Here is a 27,816-nt window from a genome sequence, read left to right as displayed (position 1 = left end):
TACTGCCAAAATTTTTTTATTTTTGCAAACAAAATATACAATGCATCAGCACAGAAAAGCAGAGGTTCATTGATCAAATGTGAAAAGCCCATATAAAATGATATACTTTGTCATTACGACTTGGTTTTCATTGAAGCTTGTAATCACAGCTTTCTGTATCTCCTGACAAATACAGTTTCAAAAACTCCATGTGCATATTTGCATCATTCACTGTGGCTTTGATGGCAGGCTGTGTCATCATTGCTGCTTGCCATGTCTGGAGCTTGGGTAAGCCATCAAAAACCCTGCACACACCAAGGAAGCACTCATGAGGGTAATTGTCACACTAAAATAAGCAATTTGGTGTCCGTCTGTCTGTGGCCAATGCCTTTGATGCGTACTTTTCCAATCTCAACCAAATTTGCCAGGAGAAGCAAGGGTCAGAAGACAAAGGATATGTTGCTTTACTCAAGGCCGTCACACCTTGACGTTTTAGCCAGCTTCTGCCGATTTTTGAAAAATTTGTCTAAAAACGCTGGCACACGTCGAATACGTTATGGGTAAGTTTTGGAAACATTGAGAGCACGCTGAAAAACTCTGCCATACGTCGTAGTACGCTGGCTTTCATCGTTGTACTTTGCGGTTGTCCTCAAATTTTAGCATGCTTGAAATTTTACGACGTATGCCAGCATACGACTCAAGTTCCGCTACGCTGGCCATAAGTTGTTGGTACGTTATGCGATCGTTGACACGTTAATCACAAGTCGAAACACGTCGAGGTAATGTTTAGCGTACCCGAAACTTATTTCTAACTTATGAGTAACATGTTGTAGACACGTTACGCGATCATTGACACATGTTACTAATAAGTCGAAACGCGTCAAGGTAATGGTTAGCGTCAGTGTTCGACTCCCTGGTTTATTATTATATATTTTTTCTTCGGTACGACGGTGACGTTGACACTTCGATTTCTAGTGCGGTTATGATTTAAATTGTCGAGCGGCAGCCTATTAATTATATTATAACCGCACTAGAAATCGAAGTGTCAACAACACCGTCATACCGAAGAAAAGAAAAGAAAAAAAAACCAGGGAGTCTGGAACACTGATGCTAACCATTACCTCGACGTGTTTCGACTTATGAGTAACTTTTGTCGACGTGTGCCAATGATCGCATATCATGCGTACAACTTATTCCCAACGCATGCGGAACGTGTGAGGCATACGGTAAGTACGTCGTAAAAATTTTAACACATTTAAAATTTCAAGACGTACGATAGCGTTCTATTCACGTATACCAAACTTACCCATACCGTATTCGACGTGCGCCAGCGTTTTAGACGCATTTTTCAGAGGTCGGCATACGCTGGCAAGATCGCCAAGGTGTGACTGCAATGTTGACACTTCCATTTCTCCGGCGGTTATGATTTGAATCATTGTGCGGCAGCAATCAAACGTGCAGCGCGCTATTATACATAAGTTAGACTATCGTTGGGCATATGTTGTGAACGCCGACAACAGGCTAAGCATTCGTTGGTACAAGTTATCAAAATCAACGAAACGTTCTGTGTCCATTACTAATATGTTAATCATACGACCAACTCGTTATGAATACGTCCGAATGTTTAAAAACAAAAAACAAAAAAAAAACATGAAAAGTTCAGCGCAATCCAGCGTTTTACATCCATTTTGATACGTTGCCATTGCTGGCTAAAATGTCAAGGTGCGACTGGGCCTTCAAATGAAAAAAAAATCCTGAGAAATTCCCATGTTTTATTGCCTTTTCCCACCTTGGTAAATCACCATGTTAAGGTGTATAGATAGTAGATTGTGTATTGTTTCATGTTATTGTGGTATTTTTTCCAAGGCCACTTCCAAAAACAAAAGTAACAAGAAAAAGAGCAATCAGAGATTGCAGACTCTTGCCAGGACTTATTGTGTGGTGTGGTGTGTGTATGTAACGTATTTAATGACATAATTGGAGCTGCCACTTCATAACTGCTTGCAGTGATGACTGGGTACCAAGAGGTCCCCACTTGACCCAGACCCATGATATTTTTATTAAATTGAATTTAGAATGGGATCAAAATAAATTAACTTAAAATCAAATAGAAGACCAAATCAGTACAGGCCAGCAATTGGAGTAATCAGAAGGAGAACCCAAACAAAAAGCAAAGATAGTCATCAGGAGGAACCTGGATGAGATTCACATTTCAGCTGCTACTCCTATACCCTCAAACCCATCCCAAGCACAGCCAAGTGACCCTCATTCAAAAAACAAACAACCATAATAATAATCTTACTACAATTTACAATCTGTCTATCTGACTGTGTTCCCAGGTCCCGCAAAAAATGGCTGAACCGATTGCAACCATTTTTGGGGTGTGTAATCCTGGAACCCCTTGGAGTAAAATAGGCATAAATATAATATGATCCCATTGACGGCTCCTGTAAGACGCGGGGGTTTCTTATAATAATCTCTATAATTCCAGCAATGTGTGTGGGTGTGTGCGTGCGTGTGTCCGCTGTTCCGATCAAATTGAAACTTGCCAACTACATTGCTGGAGACCTGAGTATGTACCTTTTCAAGGTTTGATATTAATCAGACAAGTGCTTCCCAAGTTATGGCCATTTATTTACCAACCAATGACAGGACACGTTGCTGCGTGGGCAGCATGGGGGAAGAGAAACTCAGCCGCGTTCCCCATTACGGGTTACAATGTACGGACTTCCGGATAGTGATGACTTCGTGTATGCTAAAAATCTCAATTACTTATGCACATTTATAGATAAACACAATGCCCAAAGTTATGATAGTTTTCATATTAGACGGTGCATAAATTTCGGTAACATCAGAGTGAGCTGGTATGCTCCGAACCAGGAAGTAAATTTTTTTCTCTTCTCTGCGTTTTTCCTTGCGACGACATTGCGAAAAGGCAAAGTACATTGGCGCCAGTTGAATAATTGGCCATTAAAACTAAATTGCGAATAATTGTAACTGCGATATGCGAACTTCCGGGCCACGCACGTACGGGCACTCGAGAGCGAAGAAATGGCCTGTGTGGTTGTTTCTTGCTCGCGGTTTGAATTTATTTATTTTTAACAGGCACGTACTAGCAATAATAAAAACGAGCCAAAACCCCGTCACACAGATTCCGTTCAACCACCCTCACCAGCTCACCCACACTTGAGGGACATGGACTGGACAGGGCGTGCTTGCCTCCGCCGACTCATCCCCGACCCTGCCCCATACCCCCGCCTTCAATTTGCTTACCCACGACCAAAAATTTTAATTACCCTAGCCCTGCCCCCACCTCTTCACTCCCCACCCCCATCTCTTGATTCCCTGCCCCGTGCCCCCCTGTCCACCCCTTCTCAACCCCGCCTAATTCACCCCAGCCCACTCATCCCCCACCCCATTTCCCCCCAACTTCACCTTCAATTTCTTTACCCCCGCCGAAAAATTTGCTGACCTTGCCCCCGCCTCTTCACCCCCCGCCCCCCGTCTCTTCATGCCCTGCCACTTTCCCCCAGTCCCATGCCCTCGTCCACTCATCCCCCGCCCCCAATTTGCTTACCCCTGCCCCACCCCCGCCTCTTGATTCCCTGCCCCACTTACCCCCGGGCCCCGACCCCCCCACTCATTTCACCCCAGCCCCCAAATTTGCTTACCTTGCCCCCCGCCTCTTCACTCAATACCCTGCCCCCATCTCAACAAAAAGTGTTTATTCTGCTTCAGAGTTGAAAGTTGACTATTGCCACTATGTGCGATGCACTCTTACAGGTACGAAGTTTCTTTCAGTCCAGGTCACAGTACCGAGAAAAACGTGACACGACCGTTAGCACAGAATTGGTCCTTCAGTATTAATATATAGATGCAATACAATGTTTGTTACATTTTTTGTGTGAAATTCACATTCTGAGGTAGTCAGCATGTGCAGAAAAGGGTTTTACATAGCAGACACTATTTTCGAGGAGTGGCATTACACCTCTCAGCGGTAATGGTCTGTCAACGACAGACGTAATGACATCAGTGAATGACCGATGTCATGACGTCCTGACGCCTCTCAGCGGTGATGTCACACGTCGCCATGGAAAAGGAAAAGTGTTTATTCTGCTTCAGAGTTGAAGGTTGACTATTGCCACTATGTGCGATGCACTCTTACAGGTACTAAGTTTTTCAGTCCAGGTCACAGTACCGAGAAAAATGTGACGTGACCGCTAGGATGAGCACAAAATTGGTCCTTCAGTATTAATATATAGATAATAATAATAATACTTCTGGCTGCTAGACCATGTATCCGATAAAGTTGAAAATTAAAACATGTATTCCCATCACGACTACATCACATCCTACCTCTGCTCTTGGCACCTCTTCACCCTCTCGTTTCAGTATCAGCTCCTACTCTGGGCTAAAGTGTGTGGTGTTCCAACATCTGTGGGCTCAATTCTAACCTAAGATATCTCTCTCAATCAGCACACTCATCACCACAAACATGCTCCTTCCTTCCTCCGAGCACACCTCTTACCAACCCCTCAAATCTTGTACCTCCCCCTACCTGCTCCCTTCTTCACCATACCACTACCAAGTCTCATTTTTCCCCTCTCCCATTGCCCACCTGCACCTTGGCCATGCCTGCTCTCATCTCCCTTCTCTCTCTCAAAGCAATCTTCACACTCTTCTCCCTCAACTCTCCCCTCTTCATCGATTAAGCAGTTCCAGAGAAAACATTAATATTTTTCTTAAATGCAATCTGGCTGCCAAACCATGTGGCATCAATTATTCCTTCACCCTTGAACACACATGCCTTAAGAACATTTATGTGAGTTTCACCTCACTATCTTGCTGTTCTGGAGAAGATTTTTTTTTTTTAAATGTTTTCGGGTAAATCCAATATGGCTGCTAAACCATGTGACCTATGACATCATGTGTGACCCTTTTGTTCATGGGTAGGTAGCCATATGTGTAAAGTTTTTCCTCAATCTGTTCAGCCATTTCATAGAAGATTAAGGGTTTATTTTTTTTTATATTTTAAACAATATGGCTGCCAAATCACGTGACCGATGAAGTAATCAAAAAAAAGTGCCATTTCATCCTCTATGACTCTCAAATTTTCATACTGATCGGATGTAGCGTTGTACACATGCAATTATGATGTCATAACAAGCACTTATGACGTCAAAATATCACAATCCCCATGGAGTACTTGCTATGTACTTTTTCAATTTTTTTTTCTTTGGTACGGTTTCAGCGATAGAGGTCCAACATGGCGACCACACCACGTGACCGATGATGGCATAATTATCATTTAAACATTCTGCACGAATAATCACACCAATGGTGAAAATTGTGTCAATCCGAAAGCGGTCGCAGAGAAAAACACAAAAGTTCTGTGTGGACAAACAAACCCAAATGCAATACCTTCTCCTTTGGAAAGGGCAATTGGAACTGCCACTTTATAACTGCTGGCAGTGATGACCAGGAGTCAAGACGTCCAGCTTTGATACAACATGGAATCGACGAGTTGTGAACCGAGTAACACTGCATTCAATCTATTTATTACGTATGCAGTTAGCCATTTTTCCTCAATACATAGTTGGTAAAGTATTGCCTCAATCTGTCCTGGAGAAGATTAAAAACAATTTTTTTTTTATACAATTCAAAACAATATGGCTGCCAAACCACATGACCTATGCCCATAATATTTTTTTCCTTCAGTGAATTGTTGCGTAGACTACTCAAATTTTTCCGATGCAGCATTCTAAGTGTCGAATTTTCATCAGTTCACCGATGACCACGAAAAATCACGTCTTCCCACGGGGAGTTCTTGCCATGCGCCAAGTTTCAATTTTTTCCATTGTGTAGTTCGAGATGGAGGTCAAGTTTTGCAATTTTTCAAAGATGGCGCCAATACAACATGACCAATGACGTCATTATTATACGGAAAAAAAATATGCATACAATGGTGAAAAATTGTTGATCAGACTAACGGTTGCCAAGAAAATGAATATTAAAGCGAAAAAAAACCCCTGAAAATTGCTGGCAGAATAAGGAAAATAATAAACAGAAAAAAGCAATAAGGGTACCAAGCCAACAAGGCTGGGTAACCAACAACTAGAACGGCATGCGATAGAGCACATACCTCCGCCACGCAATGCCTGATCCAGCAGAACATGTTGAGCCCAATACATTTTAAGCACTAAAAAAATATATATATATATATATATATACATACATATATACATATATACATATACATATATATCACACACACACACACACACACACACACACACACACACACACACACACACACACACACACACACACACACACACACACACACACACACACACACACACACACACAATTCTCGTATCCAGATCTTCACCAAAATCAAATAAATTCGTCCTGATCACACACCCAAGGGTTCACGTTAACTGCAAACCTGTCCACAAAGTTTCTTTTGAATCATAAACACAAAATTGCCACAAGTCCAAAACAAATAAATAAAAACGGCAGAGGAAACAAAACCACATGCACCATTAGTCTGGTAAAACATATCTATATTGTGGAATATAGTACAACTCTATTAATAGCCATGTAGTCCTAACAACACTACAACAATCAAATGTACTGTATGTACAATGATGAAATACTATAGCACAGTTTTAGTTAGTTTCCACTTTGTAAGGATCTTTGCAGCCTCAATATTATCAAATAGATCAGTGCTTTTCAAACATCAAAAGGAATCCCACCAATGTATCCATTTATTTATTTATCCATCAGCTCACTCACCCTTTTGCTATATCTGATGGCAATCGCTCTATCCATGGCCATATCATGTAGTCAGCCATGCCTGGGGTACCACCACCAAGGAAAGCGTCGTTGGCATCTCGCAGAGCATCCTCAAATACTTTCAGGTGATCGTGCAACTGCTTCAATGCATCATTCACATCCTCACCACTCATAGTTAACTTCAGTAGTTTGAATGAAATAGCTGGCACCTGTGGTGGTTTGGGCATGAGGCACAAGACGAAGCAAATGAAAATCATGAGGCAGATGAAATTTGTAAATGTGGAACTGACGTTTCACATTTATTGTAACATCTCCAAACATTCTTTCCTCATTGGAGGGTTATTACAAGAACCTCACCAATCCATGGGTTGAGATATCAGATTTCTAAAAATGAAACATGGTCGAGTTTTATGTTGTTTAATTTACACATTCTCAAAGGAATGAACAAAAGGCCTGCTGCTGTTCAAAATATAGCATTAAGTTACATCTTTGATGCCAAAGACAAATATTAAACTCCCCCTTAAAATGATGGTAGACATCAAGATAAGACCATGGCGATATCCTTGCTGTCCAGCTTAAATAGAAACGAGCACCTGAGCCTTGTTGGACAACATTTCCTTTGCTGGCTGTCTGAAGCCATACCACAAAGTATAAACTTGGCTGTCCATTATTTACAACTTTTCAATCCATCCATAAATTGTGACCATACTCTGTGCAAAGCGTTGGTGCTGCCGAAGCAGTCTCCTGGGCTATTGGGCACAATCCTGGATGGGTCACCACTGACACAGGATACCAGCAAGCTGGTAGTCATTTTGCCGACCTCGGAAAGATGACAGGCAGTCAACCCTCCCCCTCCCCCCCCCCCCCCCGGTATGAATTAAACAGCTGAGCAGGATTTGAACTCAGGATCCTAAGATCAAGCCCACCACCCTAACCATTAAGCCAACACCAGGCATACTGTTGTGGATTTCAGAATCAGATCCAAGTAATGCACACAACATCCAGGTCCTCAGACTGTTATTTCCATAAATGCATGTTCAGAATAGACCAATCCCCTTGTCTGGTGAGATTCTGACTGATGTGTTGAAAAGGGTAAAGAACAGATTCCCTTTCTTTCTCCTCTTCACAACACATTCATAACGTACGATTTTATGCATTTTCATTTCTGCATGAGATGTTCACCGTTCATGCACGCGATAGATAGCCGTTATCCCAACGGAGACTCATTCTATTCCCTTTACATAAAGACACATTGGCTTGGAAATAACGATAAATGTACATATTTTATTTTGGTAATCATTTTCACTTTTGACTTACAGGACACTTGAGTCATTAAATCACACCACAAGCCTTTTCTGGACAGTTTATTCTGACGGTCAAACATGGCTGTGGATCATTTACCTCAGGACCACCTTTTCCCAATGTTTGATGCCCCGGTCGGCAGCTCTATGGACGCTGGCTGGCTCTTGTTCGTGTCGGGCTAAACGGGGAGGTAATAATTACCTGTTGACGTTTTGTCAGCATTTCACGTTTTCGCTGAGTTTTCTCCGCAAATGGCTGCTTTCTGGCATCCTGACGCCCCGAACATGGTGTCGCAAGCCAGGCCTGTATTAATTGGGAGCGAATCTTGTTCGATGGTGAGGAGAGAATGATCGCAAGTCACATGCAGCGATGCATCAAGAGTGTGACCACTCCTCATTTTCATAAATGCCAAGGTGAGCCAATGAAAAAAAAAAAAAAGCCAAGAATTCACAAGGTTTCGGAAAAGCGATGACAATAGAAAACCTATAGAAAACAAAGACTACAAGATCTTGTGAAAAAAGCCAAGGAGTGGTCACACTGCTCAAATAGGCAAGCTGTATTTGGCTGAAGTCGTGCTTGAGGCTCCGCCAACACTGGTCGCCTATAAAAAGGACAACAGGACTGCCTTCTGACCGTTGGTGACAGCACCTGATCGTTGGTGACCACTCCTTACAGTTAGGGACAGCTGCAACGGTGGTTGGTGAAAGTTGGACTGTCCCTGCTGGTTCTGGGTGTACCTGGTTTCTGGAGGTGACGACATGACATTGATTGATGTTCGAGCCTGTTTGCGTGTGGGTGCATGGCGAGGCAGGGCGCTGGCAGCAGACCAAGGCACGCTCACACATTTGGGTCATTTTAGTAGACGCACAACGACTTCTGCCTTGGTAAGCAGAGACCGGATTTATTTTTCCCCCTGAATGATCTGCTGGGTTCCCATGCCTCATGTTTCATTGTCAAGTAAGGCATAGTGATAAGCATCTGCTCTTTGTTCATTTTTTCTATAAATGCCTGTTCACGTCAGTCGGCGTGAACCAGCGGTAAACGCTCAGCCGCCTTAAGATCTAATCAAGATAAGATTGGTGCAATGCCAAGGGTGTGTTCCCCGGTCAGGAGGTCACGTGACCTCGAGTTAAACGGCAAATAAGATGGACACTGGAACTCCTGGTTAACCGATTGGCATTTGTGGTTGTAAAGCAACCCACCGCACCACTAAGTTAGTTGTAAGCGGTGGCCCCATGTCTGGTTCTTCGAGGAGAAACGAGGATCAACCCCCTCATAATACACGAGGTACCCGTGGCAGTAACAATACTTTTCCATGGTGAACTCATTAATTATTCCCTAATCTGATCGCTTGAAATAACTACGAATTTAATCTTTCAATTTCACCGACTGAACACATTTTCATGCAACACTTGTTTTCTGTGCTGAGTAGACTACTTTGACCTCACCAATGTGGTAAACTTAAACACCATTATAACCTGACAATAATTGGCAAGCTTGGGTGGAGAGCCCAAGTGCTTTGCATGATAAAATAAATAATATATAAAGCTCATTCTAACCACTGACTCACGAACTGATATTAAAGATCGGTACCTTCCAGGTGATGTCGAAAGATGAAATTTTGCATACCGATGGCCAAAGCCGATACATCGGGGAGGAGTGTGGATAAAAAACAAAAATAAATAATAATTTAAAAAAATATTATAAATATCATAGAACTGTTGGAAAGCATAAATACATGAAAAAAAATACAGGTGAGCGACCCAAGACAATGGGGAAGCATGTTTCGTTATTACTTAGAATGTGTAAGAACACACACACGTTGGACAGCTGGCCTGAAGCCTCCAACTGTAGCTTAACCAAATAAATAAGTCTGCCATTTTGGTGCTCTGGTATGCCCAGACACCTCTTCAAAAGTGCCATATTCGCAATTGCCACGTCCTCCCTAAAAGTTTTCCGTTCAGTGCACAACAACCCAAGCGACTGTTGAAAGGATCAAATATTGAAAGGTTGGAGCCGATATGCGTCACAGGCCTTGGGAAGGAAACGGTACATATAGGCCTCCGGTGTCAGGCGATGTGCCAGTGCAATTGGAATAATCTGAGCTATACAACCACAATTTAATATTACGTAAGCAGTACGCATGTCTTTGCTTCATGTACATAACCCTGGTTATTTAAATTTGAGAGCGATTTAGGCAGCAACCTGATGCTTATACACCATTAAAATAAAAAGGGACACATCAGAAGAACATGATTGCTTGTAGGGCAGGTACTCTGCCAATAAATAATAATATTATCAGTTCTCAAGGAAGGAACTTGGATTCAGGAGGACATTCAGCCCATCAAAGCCTCAACACCAACCACCAACCTATGGTTGTTTGTGCATGCTCCATCCCTTTTAAATGCTGAGCATCAAGCAAGGAAGTCGCACGTACATTTTTTTTTTTTAAGTCAATGGTATTGTTGCGGATTCGCGCCCGCCGGCGTGCGGGCGGTCACGTAACTCGAATCGCGGCACGTCGCCCACCGGACGGACAATCCAGTCGTGACCCTCTCGGACTAACGCCGGCAACCAGTCACGGGTGGACCTTTCGGTCTCACCACGATCGTGCCAATCGGCCCCCGCGTGGGATAGGGTTGCTCGCCAAATTCGACCTACCTAAGTACCCACACGGAGGGTAGACCGGGCGATCGCACCTCGCCGCAGGTCGACTTCGGACACGGGCCACTTTAAGCGACCCGTTCCGTACTATCGGGATAACCGAGCGGTGCTATTCGTCGGCCTCGACGGTTCGATTAATTATCGGGCGTTTTAGCCCACGACCAACCCTTTACGTGAAGCAAGATGGAGATTCAATAGAGGAAAAGACGAAGCGAAGCGGGAAAACAGTTCAACATGAAGCACATTTATTTCGCGATGAACGGAAAGCACACATATACAATTCCACCAAAAGCACATGTAAAAGAAGAAGACAATGCAATATTACACAAAAAGCAAATGCAACAATGCAGATCTATCCGACTACCGGGCACACGGCAACACTTATACAATTTTACTTCACAGACGGCGCCGACAACACATATTCCCAAAGCAAAAGAAAAGAGAACCACCCTCCAGGATGAGGGGGGTAGGCGGGCCTGGGGCCGAGACCGTGTCGGGCCTACCCGTCTGATGAGACGCGGAGCGGCGGTGGTGCCTCAACTCCGCGGGCCTCGCGGACAGTGTCTGGTAGGGGGTGGGAAGGGGGCCCCCTTTGTCGCACTATCTCAGCGCGGGGGGAAACAGGAGGGGGTTGCTGATGCTCGGGGGGAAGGAGGATATCACCCTGTCTCGGGTCCTGCGGCGAGCGTCTCCTCCTCCACCTCGGTTGCGTTGCTGGCCTCTCCCTGTGCAGCTCCCGGCACCGACGCGAGCACCCCCTCGTCCGCCGTCACCTCTCCACAGCTCCGTCCTCTTCACTCTGACTAGCACCACTTCTTTCCAGCTCCACCGACGACTCTCTTGAACTCCGCACACTTGAACTCTCAACTTCCAACTGAACTGAACTTGACTGACGAACGCAGCCGTTTTTATAAGCCCCGTGGCTTCGCTCTTTTCACCCTTAACCCTCTGCCTCCGACCCTTCACCTCTCTAACTGGCTCCACATTGGACCGAGGAAAAGTGGGCGTGAATGCTTTTTGATCCATGAATTTGCATATAGCGTCCGACCTCCAACGCCCTGGAGGCGGGGCCAAATCGCCCCTCGCTCACCGATTGGACGGAACAAAAGTGGGCGCGAGTCGTTTTTGATCCGTTTTCTGCGGAAAGTCTGTGATGTCTCTGAACACGCTGCTCGGTGCGCGCCCCGCACGAGTCCAGCATCGGCGCCCACGAGTGGCGCGAGATGGTGTGGATGCGATGGTGGCGAGTTGTGATGGTAAAGGTCGTGGCGGTTGTTGTGAAGCGGCGTTGTGGTTGGTGGTTGTTGTGAGCGGCGTTGTGGTTGGTGGTTGTTGTTGCGAAGCGGCGTTGTGGTTGGTGGTTGTTGTTGCGAAGCGGCGTTGTGGTTGGTGGTTGTTGTTGCCAATCGGAGTTGGGGTTGGTGGTTGTTGTTGCGAAGCGGCGTTGTGGTTGGTGGTTGTTGTTGCGGCGGCGTTGTGGTTGGTGGTTGTTGTTGCGAAGCGGCGTTGTGGTTGGTGGTTGTTGTTGCGAAGCGGCGTTGTGGTTGGTGGTTGTTGTTGCGAAGCGGCGTTGTGGTTGGTGGTTGTTGTTGCGAAGCGGCGTTGTGGTTGGTGGTTGTTGTTGCGAAGCGGCGTTGTGGTTGGTGGTTGTTGTTGCGAAGCGGCGTTGTGGTTGGTGGTTGTTGTGAAGCGGCTGGTCCAAAATAAAGATAGTAAAAGAAAAACGGCTATCCTGAAGAGTCGCAGCCCGACTGATTGACATTTATTCCCTCTAGACAACGGGTTTGGGCCTAACTACACATATACTTACCGAGATATCTCACCTAAGGGACCTGAATGGTGGTTTGTGAATTTCGTCAACCACAACACTACCCCCTCCCCTTTTTACAGACTCGTCCCGAGTCGTCAAATTTTCGTGTGCCATCATGTGTAGTTTTCCCCTAGTACATTTTACCTCCGGATCCCTGAGTGCGACATTCATGGTATTCGTGTCCCCAAAATAAATAACCTAAGGGCTGAGTAACTACCGAAACAAACTCTCACACGGACGACTTAAATAAAATTGCCGGCGCTAAGACAAACATGCCGGGGGCGCACTCATATTTACAGTACATCTTACCTTAACTTACAAATTTTACACTAAACCATGGCCCAGGATCACTGAACTCTGCAAAAAAAGAAAGCAGTTAACAGGGAGCCAGGCTGCTCGCATGCAGTCTCTGGCTCAAAACTGCAGGTGACAGGGAACGTGGCCGGCTGCTCACACGCAGTCCAAGGCCTTCCCTTTTGAACTGAACGCAGTGAACCACAACGGTGCATGGGCTGCACAAACACAGTCTCCGTGCCAGCTCAAGTGGCACACGCAATGAACACAACGAATGAATGAATGGATGCACGCAAACACGGTGCACGGGCCGCCACTGCAGGCCCGTGTTGTAGCTGCCAACAGGGCAGTTCTCGCAGCTTGCAAACTGTTGCTTTCTGATCCTGGCGCACATGGAAATGAACAGGGGGGCAAAACAAAAAATGAACGGGGCTGGTGAACCTGGGCAGTGGGCATGGCATGGCAAAGGCAGCAGGCAAACACAGCCCGCAGAAGAAGGCCGCTGCAGGCAAACTCAGCCCGCAGAACCAGGCCGGCACAGGCCTCGAAGAAAAACAGCCAGCAGACGAACTGGCCGGCACAGGCCTTGAAGCACAGCAGCTGCAGACGATCCAGCCGGCACAGGCCTTGCAGCAAAACAACAGCTGCCGATGAAGTTGGCCAGCCTTTGCCGTTCCGTGGAGGTTGGTGGAGGGAGTGCGGTGGTGCTGGCCACTTGGAAGGCGGGCTCGGACCTACCTACCTGTCTCCCTCCCACCTATCGCCTTTGCCTGTCACTGTACATACCCACTCCCTTAATTTGTCAAACCCCAATTTAGCCCCAACTTATTTTTTTGTTGTTTTTATTTTTACTTCCCCACTATAAATCGTCCCCTAACCCCCTTTATAGTCTTTGTTCGGCTAACCTATCCTGTCACCTAGCCTACTCCCAACCCCTACGTTCCCTTCCCGGAGGGGAATAAGGGAGAGCTAACGTCCTGTGTCGAGGCCCAATTCAAGCCTCAGGATGGCCTCCCCAGAGTTCGGCGATCTATAACCAAAGTGGGTCCAGCGGCCCACAACGACAGCGAGGGGATGGATGGTGCGGAGGGGTACATCTCCTAATCTACCCTAACCATTTAACTGTTAAACTACCCCGGGGCTTTCAACAAGCGCCTCTCGCTTAAACTATTGGTTCTAACAACCCAGATTCCCGTCGCCTGTGTTGGTGTCCTCACAATTTCGGGCCTCGCCCCCCAATTTTCTCTCCGTGCCCTCACACGGTCTCCTGGCTGGAACACGTGGCTCCCTTTGGCAGGCACGACCCTCTGCCGAATCTCCCGCTATGGCACCCCCGGGCACTACACTGCCTCCGAGCCTACCAGCTCCCTAACACCGGGGAGTGCCCCCCATGGCACCTCCCCTGAAACGCACACGTGGCAGGCTGGCTTCCCAGGCCCCTTTCCGAGGGTCACCCGTGCCCACAACACTGCCCACGCGGCTAATGGCGCCCCGGGCCCCCGCACCAAGCAGGCGCACCCATGCCCACTACGCTATCCCGGCCCCCCATGGGCCCTTGGCCTACCACGGCCGACTAGCCTGGTGCCCGGGGTACCCACTCAGCGATACTCACTTTTCGCAGCCACGCTCCCAGCCTGTCAACAGGGCTCCTGCACCCCTCCAAACGGGTTTCGAGCCTACACTCCCACCAACAACAAAACGACCGCCATTTTGTAAATTTGACTAACCCCCTAACTCAGTCTACACTGACCCCGGGGTCCCTTGGGCGGGAGTCACTCCTCCCCCCAATCACTCATCGCACCATGCATTCCCCATTCGCTCCACTCACACGGACCCGCTGGCCTCACTCACTCACCAAGCACATGCTTCCACTTCACTCACCAACTCTTCAACACACTCACCGCTGAACTCTGCCATCCTGCTATCTGCATCCCCTAACTAACTCGAGCTCCCACGTCGTCCCTTAAACTACAGCACGTTCCTTTTAACACTACGTAGCTAAGCTACGTCCCCACTACACATTCACTGTCTGTCACTGTCTCCAAATAATCCCATTAATCAATTTCCCAACCTAAATCTCGCTACAATCCCTCTAACTCATCCATTCCACAGACTCCATGAAGACTTACCCCTGCCCCATGAAGTCGGTCTAACTAAGCTAACCCTTCCCCCTAACTAGTTTCCATCCTGTGCCCAGGAGAAGGGGGTCTTCCACCTCTTGCCCAGGAATCCTGTGCACCCGAAAGTGAGGCTTGCTGTTTTTTTTTTTTTTTTTTTTTTTTTTTTCATGCGCAGCACCAGCGCGGCAACTCGCGCACTTTGCACCTGACCGTGACGTCATGCAGCTGCACGTGTTCCTCGTCCCTCCTTGGACGGTACCATCCGGCAGGGATACCCCTCCTGCCGGATTCCAACCCCACGTGCAGCCATGACGTCACCGTGCGCATAAAAAAAAAACAAGCCCCACGTCTCGAGGGGTTCCCCACGCGAACACATGTGCTTTGCCCGTTGGAGCTTAACACACACGATCGCGTGGAGAACCCGTCCGGTCCAAATCCATAATCCTGCCTAAACTTTGTCCGTCCGCGGGATCGGCAAATCCACCGCGTGCGTTTCCGGACCGGGACTTCACTCTCGCAAGCGAGCACGTGGGGGCCTCGTGCGTTGCACAGCACGGACGTCGTGCTCACTGCTGGGTGAACCCGGCACGGTCCCCGAAACTACTACAGCCGCTACTCGGCTTTCTTTCTTCTGTCGCCGTCGTCGTCGCCATTCAACACACGCACACCTGCGTGTTACGACGCTCACACTCCATTCCATTACATTCACACCGGGAGACGCGGCTGCGTGCTCCCGCATGCCAACCGACATCTCCCTCACATACCGCTCTCTCACACACACGGTCTCCCTTGCATAAACCATACCACTCACACGTGGTGCTCCATTCACACACCGTGCCTCACTCATACACGCGGGGGCACTCACCCGCGGTTCCTCATCCACACACCGTGCCTCACTCATACACGCGGGGGCACTCAACCGCGGTGCCTCATCCACACTGGCCGTTTCATCCACACACACGGCCTCTTCCACACACGGCGTGCTGGGAAGCACGTACTCCGGCACCATCGCCACCACACCACTCACACACGGGGTCGCACTCACACCTTGCACCACATACACAGGGACAACTACACTGGGGATTCGTGTCCCCACCAGGGTCTCCGGGGCCTCTATACCCCCCAAGCTCTCCAAGCACCCGTTCGCAGCACTCCTCCCCTCGAACTCGCAAAGCACGACCGAACTCACCTGGTCGTGATCCGCCTCAAGGGGGCAGACTCCCTCCCCTCGTTCCTGGAGGAGGCCATCCTGCTGCTCGCACCGGGTCCCTGCACGGTCCGCCAGCTCACCCCCATTGTCCTCCACGACCTCCGTGTGTGTGTGCGCGTCACTTACCCCGTCTTCATCGTGTAGTCTTCCGTCTATCGTTCCCATCTCCCGTGTCTCTGCCAACTCAGTCACCTCTTCACCCTTTACCTCCCTTGTCTCAACTATTATTTCCGTTGTCACCTCGTGTCTCGTCTCACACGTTTTGGTCTCCCCATTTAATTTTTCCCTTTCGGTCATCGTCACGACCCTCGCCCAACACATCCCCCGAATTATTTTTTCACCCGCCTCCACCGCGGGCCCGACAGCCGTTGCACCCCCTCCCAGCTCGTTCGTTCCTACACGTGGAGTCGCCATTTTTATCTCCCTGGTCACGGCCTTCATGCCCGCCTGCAGGCTTCGGCCCATGTTCTGCGTCTCACCCCGCAGCTTTTTCGTTTCCTCCTTCATGTTTGCTTCCATTCCGTTTATTTGCTTGTTCATTCCTTTCATTTCGTTTTTCATTTCATTTGTATTTGTATCCATCTTTTCGTTCATGTTCGCATTTATCTTTTGTGCATTCGCATCCATCTTCGCTGTCATTTCCGCATTCATTTTTGCCAGCATGGTGAATAGCTGGGCCATGTCGGGTGCGCTTGGGTGAGCCGTTTTGGCAGGGGTTGGGGAAGGGTTTTGGTGGAGAGGGGGAGGGGAGGTGTCATACACTGCGGCCGCTGCCGCACCCATTTCGGGCTCTGGGTTCAGTTGGGCGAGTTCGTTTTCCTGTACAACCAACATTTCCTGCATGGGGATTTCATCCTGAGCCATGGATTCTACACATTCTACATCCATTTCTAATACCCCCGGCTCCCGCTCGCCTTGAGACGCCATCTTGCTTCTCTTAAAGGGTTAATTTAGCTCGCTCGTAATTTGGAGGGAATTGGGGGTCGCTCCTCTCACCCCTGGACCGATTCCCGTGAATTTAGCCGGACAGGAGAGCCCGTTTTCCCGTTCTCCGATACCAGTGCCGCGAGGAGGGCGATGAGTTTATATCGCACGACCTGACACCAGTGTTGCGGATTCGCGCCCGCCGGCGTGCGGGCGGCCACGTAACTCGAATCGCGGCACGTCGCCCACCGGACGGACAATCCAGTCGTGACCCTCTCGGACTAACGCCGGGAACCAGTCACGGGTGGACCTTTTGGTCTCACCACGATCGTGCCAATCGGCCCCCGCGTGGGATAGGGTTGCTCGCCAAATTCGACCTACCTAAGTACCCACACGGAGGGTAGACCGGGCGATCGCACCTCGCCGCAGGTCGACTTCGGACACGGGCCACTTTAAGCGACCCGTTCCGTACTATCGGGATAACCGAGCGGTGCTATTCGTCGGCCTCGACAGTTCGATTAATTATCGGGCGTTTTAGCCCACGACCAACCCTTTACGTGAAGCAAGATGGAGATTCAATAGAGGAAAAGACGAAGCAAAGCGGGAAAACAGTTCAACATGAACGGAAAGCACACATACAATTCCACCAAAAGCACATGTAAAAGAAGAAGACAATGCAATATTACACAAAAAGCAAATGCAACAATGCAGATCTATCCGACTACCGGGCACACGGCAACACTTATACAATTTTACTTCACAGACGGCGCCGACAACACATATTCCCAAAGCAAAAGAAAAGAGAACCACCCTCCAGGATGAGGGGGGTAGGCGGGCCTGGGGCCGAGACCGTGTCGGGCCTACCCGTCTGATTATGAGACGCGGAGCGGCGGTGGTGCCTCAACTCCGCGGGCCTCGCGGACAGTGTCTGGTAGGGGGTCGGAAGGGGGCCCCCTTTGTCGCACTATCTCAGCGCGGGGGGAAACAGGAGGGGGTTGCTGATGTTCGGGGGAAGGAGGATATCACCCTGTCTCGGGTCCCGCGGCGAGCGTCTCCTCCTCCACCTCGGTCGCGTTGCTGGCCTCTCCCTGTGCAGCTCCCGGCACCGACGCGAGCACCCCCTCGTCCGCCTTCACCTCTCCACAGCTCAGTCCTCTTCACTCTGACTAGCACCACTTCTTTCCAGCTCCACCGACGACTCTCTTGAACTCTCAACTTCCAACTGAACTGAACTTGACTGACGAACGCAGCCGTTTTTATAAGCCCCGTGGCTTCGCTCTTTTCACCCTTGACCCTCTGCCTCCGACCCTTCACCTCTCTAACTGGCTCCCCATTGGACCGAGGAAAAGTGGGCGTGAATGCTTTTTGATCCATGAATTTGCATATAGCGTCCGCCCTCCAACGCCCTGGAGGCGGGGCCAAATCGCCCCTCGCTCACCGATTGGACGGAACAAAAGTGGGCGCGAGTCGTTTTTGATCCGTTTTCTGCGGAAAGTCTGTGATGTCTCTGAACACGCTGCTCGGTGCGCGCCCCGCACGAGTCCAGCATCGGCGCCCACGAGTGGCGCGAGATGGTGTGGATGCGATGGTGGCGAGTTGTGACGGTAAAGGTCGTGGCGGTTGTGGTGAAGCGGCGTTGTGGTTGGTGGTTGATGTTGTGGTTGTGGTGGTAATCATGGCGGTTGGTCCAAAATAAAGATAGTAAAAGAAAAACGGCTATCCTGAAGAGTCGCAACCCGAATGAATAACATTTATTCCCTCTAGACAACGGGTTTGGGCCTAACTACACATATACTTACCGAGATATCTCACCTAAGGGACCTGAATGGTGGTTTGTGAATTTCGTCAACCACAACAGTATGTTTTGGCCAAGGTTCAAACCACCAACCTCCCAGACTCAGTGGACGCTCTAACCATTACGCCACAGAGGTTGCTTTTATAACACAAAAATTATTTCATCAAAATGCAAAAAAATTGTCCTCAGTTGAATCAGGAATGAGAATTTATTACAAAACGACACTGTAAACCCCATCAACACGAAGCCTTGAGATCAAATCAATAAAAATTTCCAACATGGAGAAATTCCTCTCAAAACCTGTTCATCCTTATGGAGGAGTTTGTACATGCATCACAGGTAAGATATTACAGACATCAGTTTAGTTTTACACAAATTATATGGACATTCATAAACAATTAACAAATCAACATGCAGTGTGTTGGATTTGAACCTGAGGTACCAGTACAACGACTGGAGCAGCAGGATAGCTGACAGGGATCAGCTCTGAGTTGTCAAGTTTGGACTTGAATCTTGACCCAGCTATAAACCGTCATCCTGGTGTTTTGAATGCAGGGTGACATCTTGATGTCCACACACATTGATGCGAGTATCCTGTGTGCTCGCATTAGTTTGTGGATGTTAAAGATCTCATGATGTCCTTTGCAAAGAGTAGGTGAACACATCCCCACCCTTGCAAAGTTCTAAATTCCTGCTCTAACTGACAGGGGGCACTGCATTAGTGGCACATCCACTCGTAGTAAAAAAGAAATAATAAAAAAAAAATAACTGGGCAAACTTGCAGCAATGTGCTGTGGACAAAAGAGGTTCAAGTGGTCAGAGAAAAACTAAATAGGCAAACCCAATAATTATGAACGTTACAGATGAATAGCAATTACTGTGACCTTATTTACCGATCAACCCCAATGCTTGCATTCATAGATTGATCATCGCTTTACATGGTCTACAATGTCTCTAGATCCGAAACCTTACAATCAATCTCCTGGAGTAGTCTCAAGAATCAAATTTGGAAACAGTATCTAAGAATACAGACCATCTCTCTTGTGGCAGCCAAAGAGGCATTTCAAAAAATGTCTGAAAAATATCAATGTGTTAAACATTTGTCATGAAAATTAGGAATGTTTAACACATCGGTAAGATAAAATGCCTGAGGAGGTACACACACACACTCACCTTGAAGCCGTTGAGCCTGGGTTCAAATTCCAACCCATATATAAACGGTCATCCAGTATTTCACAGGCAGGGCGATTCAATGTATGCGCCGTCCCTCGGATGGATGTTAGATGGGTATCCTATCTACCAGCACTAGTTTGTGGACATTAAAGACCAGTGTCCTTTACAACCAATAGACAGTTGGCACTGTAGCCAAATTTCTGCTGGGAAGGCAATGGCAAACCACAGAGTATAACCTTTGCTCATGAAGTTGTTTCAGCAGCACTTACACTCTGATACTGATACAGATTCAGAGACAGAGACAATGCCACTTACATCAATAAATGGGCAACATGAAATCAGCATCGGTGGCATAATGGTTAGAGCATCCACCGAGTTTGGGAGGTTAGTGACCAAGTCACACCAAAGACTTTACAAATGGTACATGCTGCTTCCTTGATTGACACTCAGTATTTAAATAGGATAGAGCACAGACAAACAACCATAAGTGGGCAATAACAGCACAGGCTTTGATGAGCTGAATGGACTATCGAAGTTCCTTGTAAGGGAACTCAAATTATTATTCGTTGAATATAAATGTTGAAGATCAGCAAGTGTTGGATGTTTTATCGATCACCTTGTCAAAGTTGGTACAAGCCAAAACTGTTGGAAGTTGACGTATCAACGTGTGCACAAATAGCTTGGCCTTTATATGCCCTTTGTTGAAATGTACGAGCACTCTGCCAGCAAAGGTAAAACATCGAAGCATACCTCAGAGAAACGAGTGATAAAGATCCGTTGCCGAGCCTTTCCATATGGGTCTGATGGGTACAATGCAGGTGTGGGAAACAAATCTTCCAGAAGCTCACAGATGATGAGTGATTCAAACACAAACTTTCCTTCTGCATTTTCTAGCAGGGGAACCTTGCCTCCTGGAGAGCACTCAAGGAACCATGAAGGCTTTAACTTCAAGTTCACATTCACAGTCTCATAGCTGCCAATGGCACAAATAAATTGGAGGAAAGGGGAAACCAAAACACTTCTTATATTAAAGATTAAAAAAAAAGAAACCATTGTTCAGATGCATTTCAAAATAAATAAATAATAACAATTAAAAAAAAAAAACTACACTGATGGGTTTAAAACACAATGTTGCACTTCAAACTTATTGCATATCTATGCATCAATGAGAATGTTAAAAAAAAAAAAAAAAAAAAAAAATGAAAAAAACCACAAAAAAGAATTTTTTAATAACACGTAGTTTTTGTTATGGCTGTGGTTGTTATTTTCGTTGTCATCTAGCCCGAGACAGTTCTCTCAAACAAACCCACAGCACAGGACAGCCCATCAATCTCCCAGAAGCAACGTAGAGATCCCCCACATTCAGGATGGTGCAACCCCATCTTCACAAAGTCAGGGCCACGACAAAGTTGGAGAGAGAAGGGACAGAAGCATGAGGGAATGGGCCGGTCCATGGGGACCGGTCAGGACAACATGCATATACATGTTGGTTATATAGCTCGGATAATTTTAATTGCAGTGGCCCATCGGCCGACAGACGCCTGAAGCCTATACAAGGCCCATGACACATTTAGGCTCCAACCTTTCTATATATATATATATATATATATATATATATATATATATATATATATATATATATATATATATATATATATATATATACACACAAGAAAGACCACTCTGAGGCTGGTTAGCCAACCTCGAGCAACCCTGCAAATGCCAACCCTGGCTGAATCAAACCAAAGACTTGGAAAAAAAAAGTGGTTCATGTTGGCTTCTTGCTTAACATCAAGCAATTAAGTGATAGAGCATGGATAGTGCCCTGTGAAGTTACTGAAACATCCAGCAGTCATGCACCACATCTATCATTTGTCAGGAGAATAACTGGACAAGGGACATTGCCAAATTTGGCACATAGATTCATGTTGTGAATGTCTCAAATGAGTTCAACTTTGAGTTTGCAAAGGAGAAAATAAATAAATAGTAATAAAATTAGTCCTGGTCTATATTTACTAACACCACAGCCATGCAACAGTATAGGTCAGCATCATCTGGAGTGGTTTTGCATGGAGAAAAATTGGCATGACCTCTATCGAGTGTATTGTAGTTGAATATGTGTCTATGCCAGAAAGTCTGAATATGGCTTTCTGGAATTTATAAATTTGAGAGAAGTTAGCAATAAATATTTATCATTCTTATTTCATGCCTAATAGAGACTTCACATGCATAAGCCATAAATCTTTGCCCCAAATGTAAGGTGCTCTCATAAGCAGAGCATTCCACACAGTGCAAAGCACATGGCAAAATGACGTCAATCGGGGACAACAGGAAATATTGCAAATGTGATGAAAGAATAATCAAAAATGGTGCTTACGACACATTCTTTACGTGTAGCACAAGATGCACACGCTGAACAAAAGGACAGAATCGCATCCCGTATATGCGCAGGCCTTTGGGGTTACCTGGAGCATCATCACCTACAAACAAGGAGGCATCGCATAGAGGAAACTTGAACGATTTAAACATCTTTCTGTAAGGCGCAAATTTTAGTTGACGAGCAGTGCAGCATTAGCCATTTCAAATTTCCAAACAGCACGTCATGACATCATGTGACAACATAGGATTGGAATGATGGACTTTCAAATCACCAACCTCAAATGCAGGCACACGGATAAACAGCAAATCAAGGTAAAGGACAAAAGCCAATACTATTGGAGGTTTTTTTTTTTTTTGCAGACATGACAAAACAGTTTAGCATCCCATTCAAAACATGGTGTATTCAATGAGGCAGAGCCTAAAATATACAGTATTAACTGTACACAGGGATCCACATAATGCTGCTTAAAACATGACGGCCTACTGGGCAATGACCTGGTAAACATGGAAAACTCGATAAGGGACATCTATTATTAGCTCAACTGCACTTTAGTCCAGTGAGCTTATACGATCGAGCAGTGTCTGTAGGTGAGTCGGTCAGTGTCGCTTGAACCAAACACAATTTTGATGAAACTTGGCCACAAGCTTCACGTCTGATGCCCAACGGTGGTCAATCTGCGCTCATTAAGGGGGTCTATGTAGGAGTTTTGACCCCCCCCCTGAAATAGGTATTTTTCTTCTCCGAAATTACGCACACAATTTCAACGAAACTTGACCACAACCTTCATCACCCTTGATGTACCAAAGATTGTTCACGGCATTTAAAAATATACATACAAGGGGGTCTGGGGGGGGGGTTGAGTGACTGTTGCTCCTGATCCAGGTGAGCTTCAGGATGCACGGTCCGATTTTTACCTCCGCCACCGAAGGTGAAGGTGGTTATGTTTTCACCCCTTTGTCCATTTGTTACCCTCGCCAAAGGATTTGGAGAGAGTATTGCATTTGGGTGTCTGTCTGTACAGAACTTTCATGCTTTTCTCTGCAACTGCTTGTCAGATTGAGACGAAATTTTCACCATTGGTGTTTTAATGTAGAATGTTTTATTGATAATGACATCATTGGTCACACGGTGTAGCAGCCATATTGGAAAGACAGAAAAACTTTGGACCTCTCTCTGAAACCACACAAAGGAAAAATTTGAAACTTGGCACAAAACAAGTACTCATGGGGAATGAGTGCGATTTTTTATGGCATCATAGGTGCTTGCCTTTGTTATGACGACACAATTTCATACGTAGAATGCTACATCCGATTCGTACATTTTTTGAGGATCATCTTGAGATACAAGTCCACAAAAATTTTTTTGAAGTCATCACCAGTCACAGTTTTTTTTTTTGTTTGTTTTTTTTTTAACTTCAAAAATGGCTGAAAAGATCGAGGCAAAACACACATATGACCGCCTATCCATGAGGAACAAAAGTCACACATATGTCATAGGTCACATGGTTTAGCAGGCATATTGTATTTACTTGAAAACCTATAAAAATACACCACTCAACAGATGTCCTGGCAAGGGTTTGCAATCTCCGATTGTTCTTTTTCTTGGTTGTTTCGGTGCAGGATATCTCAAAAAGTTGCGGAAGAATCCAGATGAAATTTTATGGACAAGTTGGGGGTGTGACAATGACGAACAGATTAGATTTTGATGAATATCCGGATACGAGAATTTTTTTTTTTTTTTTTTTAAGTCATTCTTCACCAATGAGAGATGGGGCCAAAAATGATATTTAAAGTGTATTGGGCCCGGTATGTGGTCATGGATCAGGTATTACTTGGCGGAGGCATGCGCTCTACAGAAGGCCCTTGAAGTTACATAAGCATGAGGAGGAAGAATAAATTGAGACAGGGAAGAGAAGGGGAAAAGATCTTGAAGAGGAAAAGTTTGGGGAATGTGGGAGGAAGGGAAGAGAAAAAGAAAGTAGATTGGAAAGAGACATGTGGGTTAAGGTAAATTGAAGGAGGGAAGGGTTGGAGAGTCGAATACTGGAGGGCTTGGGTGGGGAGGGGGGGCTACTGCTTGTTATACAATTTTTAATTCATTATTTTTTTGCATTTTTCATACATAATAAGTAGAGAGTTCCAACCAAACATTCAGTTCTCACCAAGATTTTGCACATGGAAACATAGCATTCATGGATAAAAGGATGAATTGTTTCTTTCAAATCTAAATCCATTATTTTGACAATGACAGAAGGCTGACTGTTTGGTATTAATTTGTTTTTGGGTTTTTTTTTTCAAAAGTTTGTGTGACGTTTGGTAAAGTTCAACAAACCCTGATAAAGTGGTTTGGGTCTGATTACATTCACGTAATTAAATTTTGAGAAATAGCTCTTTGGTAAGGTGCGTATTGTTGAGAATTCGCGCCCGCCGGCTCGACTCGAATGGCGGCCGCCTCACCCATCGGAACGGACAATTCAGTCGTGACCCTCTCGGACCAACGCCGGGAGCTAGTCACGGGTGGGGGTTTAACCTCACCACGATCATGTCAATTGCCCACCCGCGCAGGATAGGGTCGCTCGCCAAATTCGATCTACCTAAGTACCTGCGCGAATGGTCAACCGGGCTATCGCACCTCGCCACAGGCCGCTTCCGATTAATTACCGAGCGTATTAAGCCCACTACGAACCCTTTACGTGAAGCAGGATGGAGGGTCAATAAAAAGAAAAGACGAAGCGAAACGGGAAAACAGTTCACACAATGCACATTTATTACGCGACACACGGAAAGCACATATACAGCCAAACAGTCAAAATGCACAGATAGCAGTTAAAACAAAAGAAACAATGACGCAGAGTTACTACCGGATACGCGTACACACGGCAACACTTATACAGTTCTACTTCACAGACGGCGCCGACAACATTCATTCGAAAGCAAAAGAAAAGGCCACCCTCATAGACAAGGGGGCAGACGGGGCCCGTGGGCCTTTATGGCGTGGGACTTGGCAGACCGAACGAGTCCCACGAGACCGTTGCAGGTTACCTCCACCCTCGTGGTGCGATGTTGGGCGAGCTCTCTCCGGCGCTCTTTGTACGAACGCGCAGGTCTGCGCGACAGCTGGCAGAGAGGCGGCTCCAGTCCGCGTCCCCTCCGTGACGTCCGGACTCTCCACCGACTGCAAGCTCCAACGAGCGGGTCGCTCTACGGACTGCTTCTCCAAAACCCAGACGGGCAGAAGACCATGAACCGCCGACTGACACTCTCACCGACCGTCCTGACCTGACCTCTTCAGCGGCGCCTCCGTGCGCCATTTTATTTCCCCGGCACCCCGCTCCTCCCTTCGCGGCACGCGTGGGGGGGGGGGGAACATTCCCCCAGAGAAATCGGGGTGGGAGTTGTTGTTGTTCCCCTTTTGTGTTCGTGGAGATGACGGTTGCTTGCGGAGTGGTGAGGATGGCGTGGTTGTGGTTGTTGTGAAGCGGCGTTGTGGTTGGTGGTTGGTTCAAAATAAAGATAGAACAGAAAAACGCCTAACTGAAAGCGTCGCAGCCCGAATGAATCACAAATTCCCTCTCGACAACGGATTTGGGGCTAACTACACATGTACTTAGAGATATCTCACCTACGGGCCCTTCATGGTGTAATGCGAATTTCCACAGCCATAACAGTATGAAGGTGTACCTCTATTGCAGGTATAAAGCATTCCCACTATAGTCAAACAATCACCAGTCATACAATCACTAATATTACTACCACTTATTTTTTTTAACATAGTCGAGGCTGATATTAGTGCACTGAATGGATCACGACACAACACAAAATGAACAGAAGAGACGGGGGGGGGGGGGGGAAACACCAACAGCAGAGTTGAAGGCAAAGATAAAGGGGGCTTGGATAAACAATAGGTGTGGAGAAAAATATGAGGTGCAGGAAAGGATTCATGGGGTAGACAAGATGGATACAGAAACTCTCAGGAGGGAAAACTGGAAATTTGGAAGGAGGGCAGCTTTGGATGGGGTGGGGGAGGGGAGGGGAGGGTGGGGTGAGCTTAACAAGGGTAGAAAAGATCTGAGATGGTAGTGAACAGCCGTCTTGAAGACCTGGAGGGAAGAATGAGATTAATGAGGAAATGAAAGTTTGGTCCACAGGGAGAGGAAGAACAAATGAGTGGAGGTGAGCATCGATTCTGGATTTTGTTTCGACAGAAAGGGTTGTTGGTTTACCGTGCGCATCTTGCAGAAACCTGGAGGGGACAAAGCACAGAAAGAGCAAAGGGTGCAAGACCAGAAAGGTGGAAGAAGACAGAGACCTCCAATCTATCTGCAATGGCAAAGTAATATACCTGGAGACAGCTAGAGCATGGGAGATTCCAACGATCTTGATTGAATGGTGTCAAGCTGAGCAAGACGCAAGGCAGGGGAGCCAGCCCAGAGGGGAGAGCAGTATTCCATGAAACTGCAGATGAAAGCCTTGTAGGTGGATAGGTCAGGTGTGACAATGAAGGATTTTGTATGACGGATGATGCCAAGTCGGCAGATGGCTTTGGAGGTAAACTTTGAAATGTGGTTTGCCCAAGAAAGATCATTGCTGATAGCAAGACCAATGAGTTTAAATGACTGAACTTCAAGAGGATTGCTAAGAAAGTAGATAGGAGGGGTTTGCCAGATGATCCTTTCGGAAAGACATAACGACAGTGTGGGATTTGTCAGGGATTGAAAGACATATTAAGTGTTTGAACGGTTTGTGATTTTGTCAGTCTGGAGAGAGGAAAGAAAGAGGCTGCAGTCTACCTGTCTGACCGCCTACCTGTCTGAAGGGTGAGGGATGTCACGGCAGAGGGTCAAGTAATCAACAAATGGACAAAGATAATTTTCCAGTCAGCGAAAGTCACTACTACTACTAGTTGACAATCACCTCCACCACCACTCCTACTACTACTACAGCTGCTAGTTAGACAATCACCACCACGAACACCATTACTACCACCAGTTATATTTAAAAATAAAAATCACTCCTACGACAACTACTGCTACTACTTCTAGTAGTCATAAAAAAATAATAATAAAAAGTCGTTGGGACCGCATAGACACTCAGCCTATCGAGCGGAACCTTCGGACGACGACGACGACGTGTCCCGATCAAACAACCGACGGAACATTCATCATATCGGACGATGTGGTACCGAATGGATCACGTGGCCATCTCTTACCTTGTCGCAAACCTTTACCTCCCAGTCGCAGCATTCTCGGGCCTTTCCGTGTCTCCGAATTCGATGATTGCAAATAACACCCATTAGTGTTCCTAAGTTTGTCTCGGATTTTATACCAAACAGACCCAGCTGCGTTGTTGTTGTTGTTGTTGTTGTTGT

General features: G+C 46.7%; 1 protein-coding gene across 3 annotated transcripts; it reads right to left on the bottom strand.

The window, feature by feature from the left end:
• On the bottom strand, window positions 1-27,816 carry LOC147022949 (glutathione S-transferase omega-1-like). 3 transcript variants are annotated; one of them, XM_085887909.1, is made up of 5 exons: window positions 27,658-27,816; window positions 22,447-22,549; window positions 20,820-21,042; window positions 6,778-6,986; window positions 1-284 (listed from the first exon to the last, which is right to left on the bottom strand). In XM_085887909.1, the coding sequence occupies exons 1-5, from the start codon at window positions 27,689-27,691 to the stop codon at window positions 128-130; spliced, it is 726 nt and encodes a 241-aa protein (XP_085744035.1). In that variant the 5' UTR covers window positions 27,692-27,816; the 3' UTR covers window positions 1-127. The 3 variants fall into 3 exon arrangements, with proteins under 3 accessions (XP_085744035.1, XP_085744034.1, XP_085744036.1); XM_085887908.1 differs by lacking the exon at window positions 27,658-27,816 and adding an exon at window positions 27,558-27,576; XM_085887910.1 differs by lacking the exon at window positions 27,658-27,816 and adding an exon at window positions 26,791-27,358.

This window comes from Eptatretus burgeri, chromosome 7 (genome assembly GCF_056783735.1).
Source record: "Eptatretus burgeri isolate ZD-2024b chromosome 7, Ebu_testis_v1, whole genome shotgun sequence".
NCBI lineage: Eukaryota > Metazoa > Chordata > Myxini > Myxiniformes > Myxinidae > Eptatretus > Eptatretus burgeri.
This window is presented reverse-complemented; position numbering and strand designations above follow the sequence as displayed.